The sequence below is a fragment of the Carassius auratus genome, chromosome 42, assembly GCF_003368295.1.
Source record: "Carassius auratus strain Wakin chromosome 42, ASM336829v1, whole genome shotgun sequence".
Lineage (NCBI taxonomy): Eukaryota > Metazoa > Chordata > Actinopteri > Cypriniformes > Cyprinidae > Carassius > Carassius auratus.
The window spans coordinates 13,701,449-13,726,522 of NC_039284.1; the positions used below are offsets into that span (position 1 = coordinate 13,701,449).

At 34.4% G+C, this 25,074-nt stretch overlaps 2 protein-coding genes and 1 long non-coding RNA gene across 3 annotated transcripts; all 3 read right to left on the reverse strand.

Moving 5' to 3' along the window:
• Nucleotides 1-8,477: 8,477 nt before the first annotated feature.
• LOC113060740 (fatty acid-binding protein, brain-like) lies at nt 8,478-9,698 on the reverse strand. The gene is made up of 4 exons (XM_026229890.1): nt 9,556-9,698; nt 9,206-9,378; nt 8,888-8,989; nt 8,478-8,780 (listed from the first exon to the last, which is right to left on the reverse strand). Exons 1-4 carry the CDS (start codon nt 9,626-9,628, stop codon nt 8,730-8,732), a joined length of 399 nt encoding a protein of 132 aa, XP_026085675.1. The 5' UTR covers nt 9,629-9,698; the 3' UTR covers nt 8,478-8,729.
• A 3,620-nt stretch (nt 9,699-13,318) lies between these two features.
• Nucleotides 13,319-15,881, reverse strand: LOC113060742 (gap junction alpha-1 protein-like). Its single transcript, XM_026229891.1, has 2 exons — nt 15,500-15,881; nt 13,319-14,930 (listed from the first exon to the last, which is right to left on the reverse strand). Exon 2 carries the CDS (start codon nt 14,883-14,885, stop codon nt 13,821-13,823), a length of 1,065 nt encoding a protein of 354 aa, XP_026085676.1. The 5' UTR covers nt 14,886-14,930; nt 15,500-15,881; the 3' UTR covers nt 13,319-13,820.
• A 417-nt stretch (nt 15,882-16,298) lies between these two features.
• On the reverse strand, nt 16,299-23,871 carry LOC113060344 (uncharacterized). Its single transcript, XR_003278233.1, has 4 exons — nt 23,590-23,871; nt 21,211-21,463; nt 16,730-16,793; nt 16,299-16,606 (listed from the first exon to the last, which is right to left on the reverse strand). It is a non-coding gene; the product is annotated as an uncharacterized LOC113060344 (long non-coding RNA).
• Nucleotides 23,872-25,074: the final 1,203 nt, after the last annotated feature.

The following is a 25,074-nucleotide window of genomic DNA, read 5'->3' on the forward strand; positions in this document are numbered from 1 at the left end:
TATCATTCTTCATTTCAGCAAAGTTCTATATTTGTTTATTCCAAGAATATTGATTATTTTGTATATTCATCAACAGGCTTGACATTATGGTTGATCATATGATGTCTGACTAGTATATAATAGTTGACTCATAATAGTATAGAAATCTTTTCATCTACAGATAGCACTTGCTAAAAATGCATGTGTAGACATGATCTGTAATCTGATATGCCTTAAGAAGAAATATTAAAAATATTAATCACACTATATGAGTGAGAAAATCAGAGCAATCCAGCACATAACTAACAGGAATCTATTTGCCAGCCCTTCACGGCAAAAACAAAAGCATGAGCGTGCTTCAGAATGTTTTTAAGATTCTTTTAATACAGCTACAGCTACAGCTATTTGTTTTGGTTTTAGAACCTGAGCAAGTCAAACAAAAAGGTAAACTTTACTTATTTGATTTTATTCTTATAAATGTAATAGTTATAAATTTGTGAAAACTGTTTAGGTATTAAGTGCATCCCATTTATTCTGATTGTGGGGAACATACACTAAATGCATAACATGTAAACTGATGTTTTGTGAATGTTCTGTTATCAGTAGTCGAGCCAGCTGAGAAGGAGGCTGTTGTGGGCAAGGAAGTAAAAGGTAAGATATTTATGTGTGTGTGTGTGTGTGTGTGTGTGTGTATGTGTATGCATGTGTATATGTATATGTATATGTATATGTATATAAAATATATGAACACTGAAATAAAACGTATATTTATAAATATGTATTTCAGTTTTAGTTATTTTCGGGTTTTATCTTGAAATGAAAATGAATGCAGTTTTTTACATTTGATTACACCTGGTTTCTTTTATTTCAACTAAAATGTTTTTAATGGTTTTAGTTGTCATTTCAGTTTTCTTATAGTGTACTGTAAAATAATTTGATTAAGATTTGATTAAAGAAATATGTATTTCCCTTTTTTTTTTAAGAAGAACCTCATGTCTCCAAAGATATTCCAGCGATGGGGGAGGGTGAGTTTTTGTCCAATGTGGGATTTGTATCATGATGAATCTTGATCTGACCTCTAATGTCTCTAATGATCTCTAATGTCTTTTCCCCTACAGAGGACGTTCCCTACTTCCAGTGTTTCTTTGTGGATGAGGATGATACTCAGTATCCTTTCATCCCCTTTTCACCACCGCTGGGGTGAGTCCATATTAAACATCATGGCAAAGCCAGTGAAGACGGACCTCTGAACGCTGAGGAATCTGCTGCTTTGATGCAGTGGAGCGCTTCCCAGATTGCTTACAGCATTACACCTGCAATGACCAAGAAATGTGAAAGAGATTGAAGTTACTTTGAAAAACCTTTACAGATTCTTTGTCATTTTTAACAACATAGTTTGCCTATATTGCACTGTTTATTATATTATCTTAAGGCTATCCATCTTGGATTTTTTTCAGAATGACTACTATCTATTTATGATCAATATATATGTCCAAGAAGGAATATATATATATATATATATATATATATATATATGTGACCTCATTTTGATGGGGTGCTAATTCTAAGCATTCCACTGTGTTTTCTGTCAGAATGCGGTTTGAAAGTTGTTCACTGTTTGTACAACTGGAAGGGAGGATAAAATGGAGCAAGAATTATGTAAACTATTTCATATATCCTTTCTTAGTGATAGCGTTTACTAAACTGTTTACAGAAGTAACAACTGCACTGAGAAACAAGGGCTTTGGACAGTAAGCTCAGTTCCTCTGAATGTATACTTCATTTTATTTATTTCTTATTTTTATTTTATTTGCTTTGTTTTGTTTTATTCCTCTCTCTTTTTTAGTTTTCCATACACTTTATCTAATAACACTTTTTAAGCGTTTTAAAAATCTATACTTCACAGAGGAAACAAATATGTTTTGTTCAGTGCTCTCTATAAATGAACACACTGGATATTGCATAACAAAATTAAGATAAACTGTTGTGCTTAATCCAAGAAAAAGCAGTAAACATCAAGGCAAATACGTTGTTCTAGTATATCACATTGCAAACACTACTTTTCTCTGCATAACATTAATAGTTTATTTAATGTCTGTAAAAATGTGGATGTGTTTTTGCAATATTACATGGATAGACCTTCCTAATAGAGAAGAGCCAATTAAATAGAATTCTGAATTGTGTAACAAAAAATGTCTATTGGATATTATACTCATCCAGAATATATACATATATTCATTATGGGATAAAATTGTGTGCCAGATGAAATGGATTGCATGCAACCACAGTGTTTTTTCAACACTGCCCCTGGTGGCTCCCAGGCTCATTACTCCATTACTTGATTTAATGAAATTGAGTGTTTAATGGTGTGTACTACTAGTGAGACACACTATTAAACGAATGTGCCAGTGGGCCGCACTGGAGAGATTTCTTTTCAGAGTTCAGCATGTGGCTCCATACAGCATAAACTCATGTCTGTACAAAGAGCTTTTTACCTCTGATGTTAAGTAACTTACTGTACGCTCTGTTTTTCCCAGACATGTCCTGGCCAGGATTTCTAAATTGCCTAAAATGTCTGGGTTTTGACTATCTTTTTGGACTTGCTGAAAGTTATGACTGTAAAGTAGTTTTACCAGTGTGCTGGCATGGTGCTTCATCGACCAACTGTGGACTACAAGAAGGTGGGATCTAGAGAGAACAGTGAAAGTAATGCAAATACATGTACACATAATGTCTGAGGACTGTAGAGAGCAAAACCTGGACATTTTAAGAAATGTAGATATCCGGATCAGGGTATGTCTTGGAATAAGAGGATGTAAAGTCAACTGTAAATGCATATTGTAGCAATGCTCACTTGTAACAGAAATAGTCTTTTTTGGACTTAAAACAACAACAACAACAACAACAAAATTACTGTAACCAATGAGCTTGTTGGTGTGTTCTCATGCAAACTGTGAAGCAATGAATAACAGCAATTTTCAATAGTTCATATAGTTCTTTGAGATATGTATTGTTATTTTAAATCTAATTTACAGGTCATATTTGAAAAATGTTTCTCAAAGATAATAGTTTTGCATGATGTTTGCATGTTTGTGTGTGTGTGTGTGTGTGTGTGTGTGTGTGTCTAAACCAGACCATATTTAATTTTGTTTTTGTAAATGAAATTATATAATATCTGTAAGGTATAATGCAATATTGCATTCCCCTTTTTCTTTTTTTTTTTTTTTCTTTTTTTTCTTGCATGGTTTGTGGTCATATTGAAAACATTTTCTGTACAATTTATAGCCATAAACTGAAATCATATTAATAAAGCTCTCAACAGAATCAGCAGTATGGTCTCCAGTCAAAAAAAAAAAAGCCTGTATGCAACTGTAAATGCTATTGTAACTGTTATACAGAATTCAGCTGAAGGTCTGATTTAAGTTTTAGAATAAATAAATGTTTGCAATTAATCACAGTTGTTTGGGGGCTCTTTTGTTACTTTTTTCCCAATATTTTTATTATTACTATTTATTTATTTATTTATTTTTTTTTTTATTTGGTCAGGTCTTTTTGAAGAAATATATCATTATTCAATATCACTCATGCATTATGTCAACATCCACTGTCACCAGTAGGTGGCATTACCGCAATATGCTCTCGTGTAACTTTTCTGGTGTAATTGTTGTGAAAAAGCAAGTTAACATACAAATGTTTTGTTAGATGAATTAATGAAATAACATTCTAAAAGTGTTTTCATATAAAACCATCTTTAACAATATTACTAGAAAGTTTTGTCAAAAACTACATTTAAATTAATTAAATGTAAAATTAAACAATTACATCTAAATACCAAATTAAAATAACATTGGGAGAAATAAAAAAAGATTATGGACTTTTTTTATACTTATTTAATCTATCACTCTTACAATACTACAAAAAGTTGCCATAGTGCTGAGTGTTAACTGCATTGGTATGCAGACCCTGCTTTGTGCTGTTCAAGGTTTCTGCCAGAATGCTATTCAAGCATCCCAAAAAACTCGTGCCAACAGAGACTATTCCTAACTGAGCCTACTCTAAATTACCCTTATTGCATGTTAGATATTTTTTAACATAAGTTTACATATATATTGTAGTGTGTGTATATATTGAATTATTAATTGTTTTAAAACATTTTGATAACACTTTAGAATAGGTAACACCTATTAGTTACTTATTAGCATGCATATTACTATAATATTAGCCAGGTATTAATGCTAATTAGGAAAATATTAATGCCTTATTCTACTTGACTTTATTCTACATCCCTAATCTTACCCAATACCTAAACCTAACAACTACTTACTATTAATAAGCAAATAAAGAATTTATTGAGAGAAATGTCATAGTTAATAGTTAACAAGTGTTACCTATTCTAAAATGTTACCAATATTTTCATATAGCATTGATTTTAGGCAGAAATTGGGAATTAATACTGAAAGAAAAACAATACGACTATAATACAGCTGTTGATTTTCAGTCATGAAATGATGTTTGAGCTTAGTTTACACAGACATCTATCCATGACTGAAAATGTGAAACTGACACCAATTGAAGACACATTAGTTTGAATCACTCTCTCGCACTAAACATAACTAGCTATTATGCAACAAAACTGGCCTAAAATTTAAAGCAGTCCCAGAGTGAACCGTGGTCCGGTCCTGGAACGGTGCCTGATTACGATCAGTGCATTGTCAACTGAAATATTTCTCTTCTGTGTTCCCATGGGAGGCAAAGAGGAGTGTCAGGGTTTCCCAGAGGCTGTTTGCCTCTTTTCTTTTCATTGGGGAACAACGGGGAGAGTTTCTTTCATGACACTTGGCAAGAGCATAATCTGGCGGTGATGTCACTCCTAAACTTACAGGCTATTGGCCCACGGAAGAACAGACTACTCCTGGCCCACAAAGAAGAGAAGCAAAATCAGCTTAAAGCTGAAATGTGGTTGGCCTAAAGAAGAAAAAAAAGGGAGAAGATGAAGGCAAGCATTCATGCTTCCTGACAAATGGTTACAGAGACTTGACATAGACTGAGGGGCTGAATAGACCCCTCATATCCTCTCTCTTTTTTTTTCTCTCTTGCCGAGTCATTTTTTACACTAAATTAGTCTGCACGGTAGTCTTGGCACTTTTGGAAACACCTGTGGTGATCTAAAAGAAGAAATGAAAGCTTTCCTTACAGGTTTTAGAATTCTGTTCCTGAACTAAGTAACTGTCTTCCAAAATCTAAATGCAGAGGAATCACTGACTAAACTGAATACAGTGCTTTCGTGAGTAAATGCTAAAGTTTCTTGGAGAATGCAATATTTTGGTAACATTTCTGAAAGGCCTATATCAGCTTTATATATTTATATATAAAGAAGGCAATATATACAGGCAATTCATTTTCAAGTTTTGCAAACGAATGTGCATCTCAGCTAAAAGAGAATGTTCACAGAACTTTGGCTAATGTGATGGCAAGGTTCTTGACAAAAGTTATGAACAAATGTCCTTCAAGAAACATTAACAGAATATTAATTCATAGTCATATGGTCTTTAATAATGTTCTCAAAAATTTCGTAGAATTTTTTTTTAGCTAGGACAACATCGTATTGCGAGAAACAACAAGTGATTTCTTATGTTTTAATGCTTTGGATGAATGAATGATTCAACGATTCATTCATTTAGATGCACTATAAATGTTTTTTTTTAATGAATGAATGAATGCATGAATGAATCAGAGTTTTTGAATGAATTGTTTGATGACTAACTCATAAAGACTTAACTCACTTACCGCCACCTACTGGTAGGTGACTAACCTGCAGAAAGAGTCACTGAATCCAACACTAATTATATTAAGTTAGTATAGCAAAAATAAATAGGCTTATCAAGCTTAAATGAAAAAAAAAAGAAAATAAACTTCCCATATCCTTCAGTGCTGGCAAACAAGTCCAAACAAGTTCTATATGACATCTGAACGCAAATTGACAGACTACAGACAGTATATTTAGAGTTTTGGTGAACCTTGATAAAAAGGTTCCAAACTATGCAAGATAATAGAAAATGCAACACAGCTGCATCCAAAAAGGGTCACGGGTTTGATGAAGGTTATTACTTTTTAAACTGGGTCCTGAAGAAAAAGCAAAAGCAAAACTGGTTCTCATCTCAGCTATATTTATAGCTTGCCTCCATGTTTGTCTTGGAAATTTGCTCATAAGTTTCATGCTTTTAGATCAGCAGTGAATGCAGAGAACAAAGCCTGATTACTTTCCACTCCAATTACGACGCTTTTGTGAGAGAAACAGTTCATTCACAATCTGCTGTTAGACTGAAGCCATCGTGACAGTCCTGGGTCACACTAAACTGACACTATACAATATAGAACACACTGAAATATTATTTTGAGCAATAGTAGCCATTTTCAGGAGGCAAACCAGACTGTTACAGTTCATGATGTTAAGTGACAGTTCATTTTCTGCTGTTTTGCCCTGAAACTTCTCAATTAACTGGACTGCTGTTAAACTTTTTGATTACACTAGTTCTTAAAAGTTTGAATAATTAAGATAAAAAAATAATAATGTTTTTAAAGATGTTTCTTATGCTCACCAAGGCGGATTTATTTTATCAAAGTACAGTCAAAAAATATTATAATAGATAAGTTATTTCTGTGAAGGTCAAATGGTTCTTAAGATATCATTTACATTTTTTGATTTGGTTCCCATCAGTCTTAAAAATAATTTTTACCTCTTTTACTTTTTTTTTTTTGACTGTAAAGTCAATATTTATTACAAAATATTTATTTTTCAAATAAATACTGTCTTTTTGAACTTTCTATTCATCAAAGAATCCTGAAAAGATGTATCACGCTTTCCAAAAAAATATTAACCAGCGAAACACTGATGATAATAATAACCATTATTAATAATTGAGTACCAAAAATAACGGATGACCAATTCATCATATAAGAATGATATTTGACAAATCATATAACACTGGAGTGCGTAATTCACCTTTGCATCACAGGATCAAGTATATATAAAAAAATAATAAAAAGTACTTTTACATTATAATATTTCACAATAGTACTGTTTTTACTGTATTTTTTTTAAAGCAAAAACATAAAAATGTTTAATTATTCAGAACTTTTGACTATGAAGTGTATATTTCACAATTTTAACATACGAAGTGGTTGTATCATGGTAACATCATGCTATAGGCTATAAAGCATCTGTTGGTCAAATTGATCGAATGATACTCCTATGTAAAGATAACACGGATTATAGGATTAACTTAGCCCCAGTGGCAAAGTGTCCCCTCCTGGAAGGTTCGAGTTATGGAGGGGTTACTAAAGGACATTTTCATGAGGGTGCACAATCATTCGTCCCAGCATTATATTAAACAAACTGAGGACTGTTCTTCTCCCAGACTGGCATTTTCAATCCAAATGCAGATATCTCTGGCCCTCGCTAAAGAGTCTTTTAAATAGATTGTCGCTTGTGTTCAAACTGCTCCAGAAGTCAAACAAACAGTCATTCAGGCCTTCAGACAGCCTTTTTTTCTCATGATACACAACTGTGCAAGTCGTTGAGTTCTCAGTCTGAAGTGGATGCCTTTTAATGCTAGCATAGTGAAGTAGTTCATTATAGTGATAAATTAAGTTCAGTCCTCTCAGATATGACTCAAGTGTGCTGGCCATCCGTTCGGTGGATTAAGGCGGCCAAGTGTTGATTCTCAAAGTCTAAATCTAATTACCATCTAAAGCACAGAAATGGCTGATAATAAATACCTTATTGTCATCATCCCAGTACTTAAGGATACAATTCATAATCCGACTGGATTATGTGTAATGAATCTAAATTGTTATGTAATCCCAAATCTACCATGTGCTTAAAAAAAAAAAATCTATTAATACATTATTTATTTTTAAAGTTTCATATGGGTTTATTGCATAAAATCAAGTATATGATCTCGCAACATAATGCTAAATTGACAATGATGGATGATGCTGATAAATTATTTGTATTAAATTATTTGTTTCATTATATCATCTAGTGTGCAAAATTCTCATCAATTAAAAAATTTAACATTTAACATCTCGGAAATATTCCTTAACCATTTTAATTACTCTATTCCTTAACACTGGATGAAATTATATAATTTACTAAAGAGTAATAAAGTCTTGCAAGCATTGTTCACTTATGCCTTTTTTATTCTAAATGCACTTTTTGTTGTAATGTAATTTTAAGTTAAATGACAAATTATCTTAATATGTTTTTTTTATATTGTTTTAAATTATGTCTGTGAAATTTAAATAAAAATAAATGTTGTAAAGCCCTCAGTTTGCATTTCTCATTTCTGTTTCCGAAAATTGTGTTTTTGTGATAAACTGCTATTGTTATATACTGTCTTGTTCGAGTGACAAATATTACAAATATGGAAATTTCCTTCAGTATTAAACTAATGAGAAAACTAAAGTGTTCGCACAAAACAGGAAGAAACAAAGAGTTAGTTTTTAAACAAGTTTTTATTTCATCCAATTTTTTTCACAAAGCCATGCCTCAATTATAAATCCACTAACATTAAAGACATTCGGCAATGTTCACAAAAACTTCACGATATGCATTTTATATAAAAGGTCTTACAAAAAATGTCTCGCGTCTTAAAAAGGGGAAAACTCAGTTGAGAACACAATGTAAAAATTCCCTTGTAATATTGTCAAGTTGCCAGGGTAACACTGAAGTGTCCATTAGTTGGACATTATTCCTTTTCATATGTCCGGACAGCCTGCACATCCTCAAAGGTCAAGGTCTGGAAACAGCAAAGATGAGGAGAGAAAATGTAGGAACATTAAATATCCATGACACTGATTAAAATTTGACTTAAAATTCTAAATTAATATTAAAAATTCTCCTTACCATAACCATTTTATCATCTTTGATTTCTCTAACAAACTTAGTCTCCTTGCCGTCCCACCTCTGAACATGGACAAGATTGTCCCCTTCCAAGGTTACAGTGGACTATAATGAGATGAAAAAATGCATTTTAGTAGTGTTTTATCATTGTGCATGATATAAACTAAAATTATATCATAATACGATCAAATTCATGCAAGGTATAAAGAGACCTAGCCTGAAGAAAAGTGCTTTAGATTGGTATTGTAAAACTAATTTTAGATATATTGTGGACACTCGTGCATCAGTGAATGAAGAAAAAAGCTAAATAAAAACACAAACCTTTACATGTCTGTCATCTGCTGTGGTTTCGTCAAACTCCTCTCCCAGTTTAAAAGAAATTTCAGTGTTTTTGAAGGTGCTCAGCGTCTTTATGACAACTTTGTCATCCTCATGACTTATGACAATTGTGGGTTTGGTAACATTGCCTACTTGCCTAGTGGCAAAACCAACACCTGTAGGGGAAAAAACAAAAATAAAAAAAACAGAACAAAAATATTAATAACATTATATAAACTATACAGACAATATCATGCACTCAAACACACTAGACTGTACAATTGCACCTTGCATGTGCAATGTGTTAAGAGAAATTCTGTCTTTCTGCGAAATAATATCTTATTTTTACTTACCCAGTGCTTTCATGTATTCATCAAAATTCTGGCTGTCAACCAGTTTCCAAGTTGCACAGAATGCATCAACCATATTGAGAGTTTAAATGCAGTGATCAAACACACAGTTGTCCTTGTACAGTCACTGAGCTCACAGTCTCTTCAGGGTTTGGGACAGCAAAGCCCAAACTAATTAATACTGTCAAGGAGGCGGGGCTTTAGGGGAAGACCTACTGATTGGATGGATTTTTTATCAACTGAAGCTGTGATTTGTTCAAATACATGGCGAGAAGTGACACTGTAATTTCAATAGTATAATCCAATAATAGGTCTGGGACTTTGCGATTGAACAACTGAACAACTTTTTATTTTCAATTTATATTTCTAACATTCCACAGTAAAAGAAGAAGAAGAAAAAGCGATAAGTAAAATGTTCATGCAGTTTCAGGTCTGTGTATAAAAACAGGCTAGCTACTATTTCAAAGCGTTGCATCTCTCTCTTCCTCTCTCTCTCTCTCTCTCGTAGATGTAATCATTTATTTTAGAGAAATGCATTTGCATTTGCAGCGGTTTTCATTGATGCACAAAGAAAATAATGATCAGATATAAATCCATTCAACTCTAAAGCACAGACATGAACAGTGGTACAGACATGTACGTTTTAGATATTTTAATTATACAAAACATTTGATCGAAATATTATTTCAATTCATTGTGCCCGACCAATCAGAAGTCCCGTTCATTTGATAAAGTTGCGTGGTAACTGCCATGTACAGTCCCTGTCATTTGTGCGGAATGATTCGCACTTCTTAAATTCGGCCGCTAGATGGCAGGCGTGTTCCATTGTGCACATGCGATTGCAGTTTACCTCAGAAATTCCATGGAATTCATTACTACACTTTCGCAGACATTACTGGCACGTTGTTAGTCACCGCAGTGTCATATCCATTATCCAATGCTCCTTATGAATGAAATAAAACATGGTTAAAGGGGTAGTTCACAAAATTATTTAAGTTCAAATATTCTTTATGTAGTTCCTAACTGGTATCTTGTCTTTTGTTTAAGTGGAAGACGCAAAAAAAATAAAGTCTGAAAAATCTTCTTACAGGTCCCAGATATTTTTATATTTTCTTCGGATATTTTATAATATCTGAATTTAAGGTTTCTTCTATTCACTGCGTCACTGGGCTCTCATTTTGAGGGGAAAAATAGCCAACAGCCCAAAACAGTTAAACCATGAGCTTTGTTAGGTGAAAAGTTGCCAGCTGTGAAACTCATCGTGTTTTCTCCATTTGTTTGCCATTTGATTGATGAAATAGCTTTAGCTATGCTCTTTGCCATTGTTTCCCAACAACTGGAGTCTCTTCACAGTTAATTCCTACAATACAGAAGATACGTTCACCCTCAAAAGTATCTCAAAACTTTTAAAGCGGCTTAAAATGCTGGAGGAAATCACATGATGCTGCTTAATGTGGGGCTGACTTCAGTCCGTACTGTTGAATAAACCTCAGTAAGTATCACCACAAACCATAAAGCCTATAATAACCACTCCCTTGTTTGTCCAAACGCCCTACATCACCAAGGAGGAGGCCTGAATGTATCCATGGAGCTTTTGGGTGTATTGAGAATATTTCATGTAATTAAAAATGATTGATGTTAAACCTATGTTAAATTCGCCTAATAGACCAACACATGCTGTTTCTGCAAAGCCTTTATGTAGCCTGTTACTTCAAAAACGAACCCCCACAGCAATGAGAACAAAACGTTTATTTTTAGACAGTTTATGGTCCTGCTATGTATTAAGGTAGGATACCAAACATGTGCTATTCCATAAAGTCACGCACAATTAGACACCGCAAAATGTATACTATGGTACACTATAATGTAATCAGTATGGCAGAACGTTCTGAACTAACAGAACTAACAGAACTAAACCCTGCTGTTTTTAAATAAACTCGCAGGCTGAAAGGTATGTCCAGCCACCTCAAATCTTACAGTCGGCCAAGCAAGAGTCAAAGATGAGCTTGGCTGCTCTTACCTTTTATTTGTGTACTATTTTGAACCTAAAATGGAACTTAAAACAAAAATCAGTTTTAAAGTTTCGCAAGACAATTTCACTGGAAGCAATTTGACATTTGAAGAACATTTAGGCCTTCCAAAATTTTAAAACATGGATTATTTTTAGGTTTAAATTTATGCCTTGTGTAGGTGCATTACTGTGTTGCTAGCCAGCCAGATAGATAGATAGATCGATCGATAGACAGATAGATACAGACAGATGAATAAATAGATGATGGATGAATGTAGATAGATGGATAGACAGACAGACGGATGAACGGATTGATAGATAAATAGAAATAGACAGATAATCTGAATATCATAACCAGAATAACATAAACCAGAATGACTGATGACGCATTTGTCTGGTTCAAGTTGTCAATAAACAATGTAGAACAATTATGCTTAACACTTTTGAAGAGCTCTACTTTTGGTGGAATGGGTTCATCCAGGCTATACCGCTTAATGCAAGCTAATGTTTTACTGAGTTATTAAACCTCCTTCAAAGTCTAATTTCATGACTGAAGAACAGTAACATTCACAGGGGCACATTTCTTTAGGTCACATTTGATCATCCAAATGAGGAACACAAGAAATGCCAACAGTTTTACATCATTAAATAATGTAATGCATCTAATCTGCTTTTGATAATATGCAATGTTTTTACACACAATAGTAAACAGCAAATATTTACTTTAATTCCTTGTATGCTACGTAACTGCACCATGTCCTTGATGCATAGCCCAGATTTTAGTAATACCTTTCAGAGTATAAATGTACATTCACAGTTCACAGGGTTTTTTGCCTTTTTGCTCAGCCACATGTGGCTGGCAGACTTGAGTGAAAGCATGTGTTTTCATTTAGCCCTTTGAATAAATAGGAAACTCTGAGAATAGAGGAAAAAGTTGAATCTAGTTAACTTGTTTTAATTTCAGACTAGTTTTAGGGCTTTCATTTGTCAATCAGAGGGAGTCAATTAGCCACTTGTGAATTATGTGAATATGTTAACCAACATTTATGTCAACACTTTACACTTAGCTCTGATAAGCAGTCAGGTGGGTTGACATTGGGCTTTACTGGCCCAGAGCAGAAAACATGTACAGTTACTGTAAAGATTCCAGAAAACAGTGCTCCATTTATATGATCTGGCTAACATCCCACAATGGAAAAATGCTGCTGGAAAAGAAGAATGGAAAAAAGAATGTTTGTGTTAAGTTCCTGCTGGAGTTGAATGAATGATCTTAATTTATTCCAGTAGAGTTAAAGTGAATAGATTTACATGTGCTGTAGAACATTGCACATATTACTTGATTTCACTTTTTTCGCCCTGAAAAATATAAAATATATGCTGTATTTAAAATGCATATGGGTAGATGACATTAAATACTTTTTGGAAGTTTACATTTTTTTTATTTGTATTTTTTATTTATTTTAAGTGTTTTTTTATTATTATTCACAATTAAAGTTTTTCTAAATATTATAGAATTTGTTTTTATTTGTGTATTTTCCATTTTTATTTTAAAGTTTTTTTCTATTTTAGTTCTTTCAGTACATCAAGTACTAAAATAACTTATTTTATTTCAGTTGACAAAATGTATTTAAACATGTTTTTTGTTTTAGCTTTAACAATTCAAATTCTATATATATATATATATATATATATATATATATATATATATATACATATTAAAAGTATTACTTATACTGGAGTATTAATACTTCTACTTATAATTATTATCTATGACCTCATAAATTAGACAGGCTATGGAATATTTGCAGCATTTAAAACTTGTGTAGTGAAGTGAGGCAAAATAGTGCTTAAAATAGTGGAAAATTCTAAAAGAATTTGCAACCTGTTACACGACTTAAGACATACAATTTTGGTTATAATTTTTTACTTAAAAACTTGTAAAGAAAACATATGGACACATATGCATCAACTACCCATATACTTACTGTATTAAATGTTTATTTTAGAGTAAATCTATGAAATTATTTAAATTCTTACAATCACAGCGCAAATACAGTTTACATAAAAAAAAAACAGTTTGGCTTGAGTGACAATAGCAAAAACTCTTAAAATAAATATAAATGTTAAAATATTACTCTTTGGATGTCAGTGACAGTGTCCTTTTCACAGTGTTTTTTGTTTTATTATTATTTATTTTTTATGTTCATGGCTTGTAAAAGCTAGAAATTGTCCATGGGACCTGTGTTTGAGGCTTCTGCTAGATGTCAAGATCATCCGGCCGGGCCCGACTGCTCGCTCGACTGCTGGGTCGAGGTTCAAGCTCTTTGAGCAGCAGAAGATCCTTCCCCAGAGTCACTTTCTCGGGATATGGAAAACGCCGAGTGTGACCCAGCTGGTTCTGTTCTGTACTGTAATTAGTCCAGTTCTGCTCATTAGCCTGCTTGTCGAAATTGTCAGAGGAGTTGGATTTATCGCCCATATCTAGGTTATAGCCCAGATTAGGGAGGGGGGCCGAGCAGTCGTTGTAATACCCATATCTGGACGGGTTCCTCGGGCAGGTCTTGATATTACAGGCGCTTTCAAAGTTTTTCTCTGACTCTTTGAATCGATCCTTCATCCTCTTGAAAATCACATAAAAAAACTCAAAGACATTGAGGGCCAGAGAGACCAGTGAAACGACCAACATAAAGATGATGAAAACTGTCTTCTCGGTGGGACGAGACAAAAAGCAGTCTACTTTATGTGGACAAGGGAACCTTTGACACGTATAAACAGTTGACAGCTTGAATCCATAAAGGTACCACTGAATCAACAGGAAAACAACTTCAAATATTGACTTTAACACGATGCTCACTACATATGTGTAAAATATCCCTCCTCTCATTTTGATCTTCCCGTGATCTTCCAGGCCGTACTTGAACTTTTTCATTTCAATTTTCCTCAACAGCACATCCACATCTCCTCCTTTGCTCTGGATGTCTTTTAATTTTTCCTCCTTTTTATTTAATTTCTCCTCCTTTTGCATAAGGAACACGATGTGGCTGAGGTACAGGAGGGTCGGCATGGACACAAATATGATCTGCAACACCCAGAAGCGCACATGGGAGATGGGGAAAGACTTGTCGTAGCACACGTTCTCGCAGCCGGGCTGCAGCGTGTTGCACTTGAATGCCGACTGCTCGTCTCCCCAGGCGGACTCCACCGCCGTCCCCAACACCAGGATCCGGAAGATGAAGAGGACGGAGAGCCAGACTTTGCCTCCTGCCGTCGAGTACGCCTGGACCTTGTCAAGAAGTTTCCCCAGCGCGCTCCAGTCACCCATGATGAAAGATGTTCTGGATTAGACAGGAGATAACCAACCTTCAAGCTGACACAGAGAATAAATTCAGTGAGTATTATAAACACAGATGAACCCCCAGTGTTAAACACATCCAAGTGGTCTCCTCACTCTCCATATTACTGTCAAATACAATAACATAAGTCCTTGGCACTTCTTCAGAAATGTTCCTGGGTCAGTCCCCGCTCTGAATGAATGCTTTAGGGATTTCTGACTTTTCAATATATTTAAAAAACTTTTATAAAATTCAGAACAACACGTAAATAGGCTAAAACTCAAGTACTAAAGGACAACATATTTTTTAAATATGTATATACATGCATTTTTTAATCACAAAACACAGTATTTCTGGAAAACAAACTTCTGAGGCTATCCTTTATCAGATTTAATCTAGCTTACTAAAATATTTTTAAACTATATACTATCCAGATCCAGACTTTAAACAAACGAAATAAATGACGTTATTTCATAAAAACAACATGCATAAATACACAAATAGAGTCCTATGCAGTTTATATCTTAACAACTTTTAAGTTTTATCATATTTCCAATACATGTTGACTAAATGCTATGTTGTAGGCCTATAGTATGTTTCTTACCTGGAAAGTCGTTAAAACTGCCAAACTTCTTGACAATTACGATAACTATTTGTAACATTTCAATGACAAAACTCTCAAAAATAAGCAAGTTTCGCTATAAAATGAGTTTTCTTAGGGCGAAAGTTTCCTTATCTCCCATCCGTCGAAGGGACTTAGTCAGAAGGAGGAAAGTTAAACGTCCGCTGACTCAAACTTATGGACTTCCAGAACTTCTCCATCTCCGTTATATTTTTTGGGAGGAAATGTCTTGGAACGAGGGAGTGCAGTGAAAGTGTGAAATACCGACATCTGCTGTTAGAATCAGCAGCATGCCACAGACGCAAACCGGCCTTCACAACACTGGGGAATGTTCCAGATCATCTGTCTCCATGACGACAGTAGATTCGAAAGATTCTCTTGGAACGAACGAAACATTCTGGTCAGATCAGTTCTTCAGTTACGTTTTGTAAAATAAGTTTTAGTAATTAGTAAATCCATGTAAACACTGCATTTGCATTGTCAATTTATATAACAATTTTATGCATTTTTAAAAAGTTAAATTAATATAGCAATGTAATTTATAGAATATATAAATGCTAATCACATTTGCAATTAAAAAAAAAACCGTTCTATCTTTTTTCAGTGAACAATCGACTAAAAAATTCAATTTTAGAATGAATCACAACAATCACATTTCTAAAAATACATATATAAATTTATGCATGGATAAATTATTTAATATGATTAAGCATGATTGACTATTCCATATATACAGTCAATGGTTAATAATCATATCTGATGTTCAAACTAAGTTCTCAACATATTATTTAATATACTCTTTTTATCATTGCAGAAAATATCCTTTTTTGTTAAGAGAATGCCTGAAAGGAGAAAATGAATTGGTAATAGAATGTGCTTGGTTTGTTTTGGGAACCAACAACTGTTTTTCTTTTGCAACTAAACATCTGAGACCACAGCCTCAGGAGGTTCATTTCCTCGGGGTCATGGAGGACCTCAGAGGAAGCTCTCCCTCAACCCAGCTGTTTGGATTAGCCAACATTCTTTTCCATATTTGAATTTCCTCATCCATCGAATCCATCCAATCAACTTTCTTGTCATAGCTTTGTCCTGCAGGTTAAAAGAGACACTGTTAATGGAATGGCTTCAAGAAACTTTCCTTCAGCTTTTAGATCAGGACTCTAAATATAGATTAGGTACAAAATACAGCTGCAATGTAAAAAGATTTGTTACCTATTCCTAAACTGAGGCGCAAACCTATCAGGCAACGTAATCCTTTTGCTGTTCTTTGACCCACCTGAAATCAAATAACACATTTTAAAGCTTTTTTTTTCATGAGCTGCACTTCTAAACTAAGGTATACAGAATGATGTGAAATACACAGATGCAACATCGACATTTAAAACTGTACTCCGGAGGGGCATATTTCAGTGAAATTGATAACAATCCATTAGAATCTTGTGATTCTTAATTTTCTGAGGTCTATAATCAAAAGAAAATGTAATATTCTGTTTTATCAGATAACTAGGTTGAACTGAGATATCACTTTATATGAAAAGACTTACAGGCTCTGTTCCTAAACACAAAATCATTTGAAAGTATGTTTTTCATCTACTCAGAAAAACAGATTCAAAATCTTATCCAGCAGCTCTTCACGCTTCACTTTGTACTGAATAGAGATTTACGGTACAGATAAGATGCAAGGTTATATTAAATATTTATTTGATATTTTAGTTTCACAGAGAAACTCTCAGAGATTCAATGTGAACTAGATTAACAGTCTGTTTCTTAATGGAACTTTTTACTTTTGCAGCGATGTGACTTGTCTGGATAGAGTATAGATCTTCGCATTACTGAAGACAGACAGACAGACAGACAGACAGACATGAGTTTGCATCACTGCAAACTCCACAAAGCCCTGTACTTCAACATTCCCAAAATCCCCTGCATCACTATACACACTCAGCAGTACCAGTGTGCCTATGGGGGAGGGAGAGGAACATGGATAAATCTCTGGAACACCATCTTTTTACACTTTGGACTTTTATTGCCTTGTACTTGGATAGGAAATTGAGTGATGACAGGAAAGGGTGGGAGAGAGAGTGGAATATGGGATTGGGAAATGTAACAGTCTGTCCTTGAACCTGCGCCTCACTGGAGCACAACAGCCCTTATGTGACATAAGCACATCATGGACAGCAAAACTTAACAACATTCTATGAAATTATTAAATGCAGATAATTTTATACTATATTAGGGTTATTTAAATGTTTTTTTATTGCTTAGATTATTTTTGGGATGTTTAATGTGCAGAAACATCAGTTGATTTACTTAAAATGCTACGGCTTTATGATGTTTTTCAAACAAGCCTCAACCATTCATTTGGGGCCGGAACTATTAATAATAAACTGTTTATAAGGTAATTGACAGGTTTGGACAAGCAATGGCAAACTTTTAACATCTTTAAACATCTTAAAATTACAAAGTAGAAATGGAAAAGGTCCAGCTCACATCAGTCAGAGACAGGACGCTAGCCAAATAGTCTTTTCTGCTAGAGAGATCTGACCCATAGCTGGACAATAAATGTATTACCATCATCTGAATCAACACCTTCTTCCTGTGACATACTGTAGAAAACAATATAAACAAAAATAGCAAAGGAAACCATAAGCTTACATTTAACAATCAGGACACTACTCTGATCAATACTGCAAACTGCAGTGGAGGATAAAAGGAATGATGAAATGATATTTCAAGTGCTGCAACAGTATAAATTACATTTCCAGGAAGAACAGCTCGCCTCTCAAGCATCTGCAGTGTAGAGTTTTAGATGTGGATTCCTCAAGTAAAGCCTGTAGATCTGACACGCCATGTTTTTTTCCTAAAGTCAAAAGTGTTTTTTTTTTCACTTCAAGCTAACATGGTGAATCGGCTTCTAATATTAGATCTCATAATCATTTATCTTTCTTTTTTTTTTTAATCTGGAGATCAAGATGGCACAAGGACTATTGTGAGAACCGTATCATAGTCTCCTGCTTAGGTTTCAAAGCAGTGATCTTCTGCAGAACGGGTGGTCGTGCCTTTTGAGCTCTGCCCTGAACACTTAGCACTATATCTGACCTCATCCTCTGCTCAGTTCCAGCATTGTTCTCCTAAACTTTAATCTCTTGAGAACCTTGACCCAGCCCAGCAACATCTTCACTTGTAGGTTTAGCTGGTTGAATTGGTTCAACAAAAGTTGTCGTAATGTTTAATTTCAAAATGCACTCCACCATTTCCAGTGTGCACTAATGTCCCATCATCTGTCATTGAAAGGTAGTCTTGGCTTAATTCTGCTAAAACTTGAGTTGCTCAGTTCGGATCATTTGATGACTTTATTTTTAATTTACCTTTATGAGCATCAAGATATCTTTGCACAGTTTTGTCACTGACACTTGATTTTGAAGGTGGTGATGACATTTTAACACTTATATCCGCTGGTTTGTTGTGCAACAGCTCATATTTTTAGGGGATTTCTTTTCCATTTCCACTGGTCGGTCATTGCCAGAATTACTGGAAGCATTTCCCCAGCAGAGTGTCGGAAGGAAATTCATGAGAATCCATTTCAATCCCCCCTTTTAATGACTGACTTTGGGACGCTTTTTCAGCAGAGGAATGCTTTTTGATTTGTTTTCCTGTCTGAACTTGCCTCATCATTAAGAATATCTCTGGATACATTCATTCTGTTATCATGCTCATCAGTCTGAGGGACCCAGTTTATCGCTCCCAGACTCTCCAAACATACATTCAACTAAACACTGCTGATTTCTGCCTGTACCATCTTGGAAAGCATTGATAGACTCAAGGGGGGGTGAAATGCTATTTCATGCATACTGAGTTTTTTACACTGTTAAAGAGTTGGATTCCCATGCTAAACATGGACAAAGTTTCAAAAATTAAGTTGTACGTTTGAAGGAGTATTTCTGTTCCAAAAATACTACTTCCGGTTTGTCACAAGTTTCGGAAAGTTTTTTTTAGAGTATGGCTCTGTGTGACGTTAGATGGAGCGGAATTTCCTTATATGGGTCCTAAGTGCACTTCTGCCGGAAAAGCGCGCGCTCCCGTATAGCAGAGCACTGAGAGCACAACAGACTTCACTGATCAGAGCGAGAGCGTCGCGAAATGTCACAAAAGGAGTGTGTTTTTGGTTGCCAGGACAAGACAACCCTGCACAGATTACCAAAAGAGAAACAGCATTAAGGGACCAGTGGATGGTGTTTATTTTTACAGAGCATCAACGGAGTTGTGCAAGTGTTTGTGTTTGTTCCCTGCATTTCGAAGATGCTTGTTTTACAAACAAGGCCCAGTTTGACGACGGATTTGCACATCGTTTATTTCTTAAGGATAATGCAGTGCCAACGAAAAAGGGTCACGATCGTGTGTTGGAACCGCATGCGGTGAGTAAAACTGCTTAAAATATCTCTGTGTTGTTAACTTAGCTATCGGCGCGTAAGCACATCAAGTAAACAACATGCGATGTTGTCATCAAACTGCACTTTCCACATGTACAGCTTAAAAAAAAAAAAAGACGACAAAGTGGAACTTAGTCATTTTCCAAAACCGCTAAGCAAATATATACAGTTTCAGTACATACCACATAGAGACTGATTGCTGATGCTGCTCTTGTTCAATTTCAGCCTCTGGATCTGATTCTGGATCATAAATATACGCTGAATCTGACTGTTAGCCATGGTTTGTTTTGGTTGGTTTTGTCCTCACGGTGTCACAGCTTCCAGACGCGCTCAATGTAAAAGCCTACTGGCGCTCGTGATTCTTTAGCTCCGCCCACACGTCACGCCTCCGACCACTCGTGTTTTTCCGGGAAAAATCGGTACAGACTATCTTTCTCTTATGAATATAATAAAACTAAAGACTTTTTGGAGTTATGAAGGATGCAGTACTACTCTATAGGTACTCAAGATTAACAGGATATTGAGTGAAAACGAGCATTTCACCCCCCCTTTAACCTCCTCTGAACCTTCGAGATCTGAGTGTCCAGTCATTGGTGAAAAAAGTCTATGGTTGATTCTGAAACTCAGTTGATGAACATCTTTCTAAGAAAACATCTTGGTTAAATTCTTTAGGTTCAGCTTGAGATACAGTTAGAAATTATGTTTGATTCATGAAATTTAAAGATGGAGACTCTGTGTTTGGACTTGATGGTCCTGATGGCTTCTATAAGGTCTTTGTATTTTCGACATGTGATTTTACCTCTTTGTGTTTAGATTCAACACTATTGATTTCATCATGCATACCGTATTTTCCGGACTATAAGTCGCACTTTTTTTCATAGTTTGGCTGGTCCTGCGACTTATAGTCAGGTGCGACTTATTTATCAAAATTAATTTGACATGAACCGAGAGAAATGAACCAAGAGAAATGAACCAATAGAAAACATTACCGTCTACAGCCGCGAGAGGGCGCTCTATGCTGCCAGAGATGCTGCTCAGTGCTCCTGTAGTCTGCACTGAAATCATAGAGCGCCCTCTCGCGGCTGTAGACGGTAATGTTTTCTCTTGCTTCTAAATAAATGCGACTAATAGTCCATTGCGACTTATATGTTTTTTTCCACATCATGACGTATTTTTGGACTGATTCGACTTATACTCGAGTGCGACTTATAGGCCGAAAAATACGGTAGGTTCCACTGCATTCAGTTTGAGGGAGATCTTTACCCATTTCTCTTCAAACAGTTGCTCTTTCCGTAGTACTGGAGGAAGTAAATTTTTCGCCTTGGCTCTGGATTTGTTGCATGTTCTGTGGAGCCTCTTTCTTGAACTGCACTTAAGAATGGAAAAACAGATCTTTTTCGGTCATCAGAGAGCTCTTTGGGTTGTACTTCTGATGAACTGCATTGTGGGTCAGGGCAATTGAGTTTTGCTCATAGTTTTTCTTTTCTTCCATCCACTCTTGGAGCAGATGATGCCTCTGAAAACAAAGATCATTTGTACTGAAAAGTATGCCCAAAGCATCACCAAATTGAACTCATATATACAGTACACTAATGTTCAAAAGTTTGGGGTCAGCAAGTTTTTTTTTTTTTACTTATTTTTTTTTTTTTAGAAAGATGTATTCATTTAATAAAACAACAATCCTAAAATTTAAGTTTCCACAAAATATTAAGTAGCACAACTGTTTTCAACACTGAAAATAATAAGAAATGTATCTTGAGCATCAATTAATTATATCAGAATGATTTTTATGGATCATGTGACACTGAAGATTGGCATAATGGCTGCTGAAAATGTAGCTTTGTCACAGGATAAAAATGACATAATAGTATTACAATTTAAACTGTTTTCTACTATGCCGTATTACTGTTTTTACTGTACTTTTTGTCAAAAAAAAAAAATGCAGTATCTGTGATCATAAGAGTCAAATTAAAAAATGTAAAATAAAACAATCTTCCCAAACCCCAGATTTGTAATTTGTAATATTGTAATTTACAAAGCATAACATGATTTTCTAACATTCTAAATATTTATAGAAAAACTAAATATAATATATAATATGACAAACCTCTTTACTAAGCGCTAGATGAATTAATCTAGGGTCAGCTGATGGATTACAGTGGGGGAAAAAAAATTATATACAAAATATTACACACATATTGAAAAATGTACATATTGCAAATTAGTTCAGTGCTGTAAAAAAAAAGGCCATTACTTTAAAGATGTGCTGTGATCCTCCTTTTCATGCTCTTGTTCTTGTCTAGTGTATCATTAAGGAACGGATTGGGTTTATGAGCAGAGTTAAAAAACAAACAGAAAATATAATAAAAACTGCTTGATTCAAATCTAGATGCACCTAGTTTATAATATATATATATATATATATATATATATATATATATATATATATATATATATATATATATATATATATATATTATATAAACAGTGAAAGTTACAGTAGAGAAGGGCAAGGACATAATCAGGGCAGAGTATGTTGTATATATGACTCAGTTAGAAAGCAAAAAGTTTGAAATGACCAGACAGTTGTGGTGTGGGTACTCAAAAGATAACAGCATCATCTCAATGAGGATGGCATGAGCTCCTGCATACTGCTGTTTTCTTCCCTCTCATGAGAACCTCACCACTGCTGTGACATCTGTCTGCTGCCTGTATTGTTTGACCCTGAGCTCTTCAAACCACTCCCCTGTCAAAGTCTTCAGCTGTAGAAAGTCAGGGACTGACTGCCTCAGTTTCCTGATATGTCATAAAAGCACAAACAAGGCTACACATACAGATTCACTATTTAGAATACATTGGCCAAAGACATTAGAAAATGTCCAGAATTCATCATAACTTAATCATTGCCCTCACGCCCAAAATGAAAATAGTCACATTAAGGAAAAACTGGATAAGCTGTTTAGCATATGCTTTGGTTCACTAGTTAGGATTCACTAGAAAGTATGCTTAAAGTTAACCCATGTGAAAATACATTGATAAAATACATTCTTTTAAGTTCAACAGGAAAAATAAATGTATATAGTTATGGACTTTGGAACAACTTGAGGGTGAGAAAACGATGACAGAATTTATATTTTTGGATGAACTATCCCTTTATGTACAGTAAGCAGCACACTTAACCCTCAGAGGTGATTGTAGCAAAAGCAGAACACGTGGTATTTTCACTAAATATGGGTCATCAGATGCTCACACTTGGTTTATCATAACAACAAGCTTAAGTATGGCAGCAGCATGTTTACAAATTTAATGTGTCACCATGCCAAATGCCTACTGACACCATTGCTGACTGTTTTGGATCAAATTGAGCAGTTTTCAAGTATTTGAACTGTAATAGTTTGGTCAAATACCAGCATGTTTAAATATATAAAAATGCCAACACTTCAATTAATAAATAAATAAATTTGTAAAATATATAAATAATTTTAAGTTAAATTAAAATACATTCCGTTAAAATGTGTTCTAAATAAATAAATAACCTGTTACATCCTTATAAACTAAAACAGAGCTTGGCATTCGTACTTGTATAAAACAGCTCCACGTGAACTTACAGACTGCAGTGAAGGTCGAACAACCATTTCTTACCTGAGTCTTCCCCTCTCCAGTCGTTTTAAATCTTCATCTTTCAGGAGCACTTAACGGATGGCTTCCCTTTCCTCAGCAGACAAAAAGCTCAAGTCAGTCAATTCCAGTGCACGTTTTGATTGTTTCATCCTGGTCAATAAAACCAAGCGCTTTTTGACAGCCGAAAACTTTTCCCCAAGGTACACAGCCTGTAAACGACCGGTTTCAATCTTCATGAATCCTCACATGCTAACCTCAGTTCTGTCGGAGATGTTCGACTGACTGAGGAAGAAAGATGCTCCACTTTTAACGTGCGTGTAACAGTCATTCACATTCACACGGTGTAAACAATTTTTTAAAAACACGACGTGACGTCATCTGTCAACCCTCAGCTTGAGTTAATGTTCACTAACATTGAGTTAATTTCGTGAACCATAACAAATATAGGTGAAAATTTATGTTTTTAGTAATAATATTTGCATAGACTATACATTGTTTATTGCACATACAACATCTGTATTAACACTTTTCTTACATTGCTGCTGTTCATACTGTCAACCTATATTTGCATTCCTATTTATATTCTGTACTCTGTTTAATATTGTATATTGCAACTCCACTGTACATACTAGTTATAGCTTCACTTGCTATAAAACACTATATTCTTTCTCTTCTGGTTGGTTAATGCTTACTGCATTTTATTTGCGCATTACTTGCACTCAGTCTCTGCATAATGACAAAAAACCAATAAACCAATATTTAGACCAATAATTTCAGAGTTTAGAGTTTAAAATGTATGTCTCCAGGATCCTTTAGGTGTGCATTAGCAGTTGACTTTGGTGTGTTGCTGAAAGCACAATGTTGATCCATATGTCTTGTAAACATTTCCTGAATACTTTTTGCTTATTTGAAATGGGTTGGTTGTCGTAAACATAAGTAAAACATATCATTCAAACACCAATAGGTGGCAGTAAATACTCAACAAAACAACATAGGGTGGTTGAGGCTTGAGGTTTCGTTGATAAATTGGATGCTGATCAGATCATTCTCCCTCTCTCTCTCTCTCTCTCTCTCTCTCTCTGTTTCTGTCTCTCTCTGGTTGTGTGTGTGTGTGAAAAATTATATATTCATAATTAATATAATAATTTATAAAATATATGTTTAAATAAACACATATATAATGAGTCTTAGATACTTGTAGTCAGAATATATTCATTATTTTAATAAAATAAAATAAGCTATATTAATTATAATATGGTAGGCTATAATAATATAATCAGATAATATATATTGATAATAAAAACATCATTTATAAGCATAAAATCTATACATTTATATGTTTTTAATTTATATATATATATATATATATATATATATATATATATATATATATATATATATATATATATATATATATATATATATACATACATACATGCATACAAACATACGCACACATACATAAAACGAGTTATCTTAAATCAATTTATTAAAACCATAATAAAG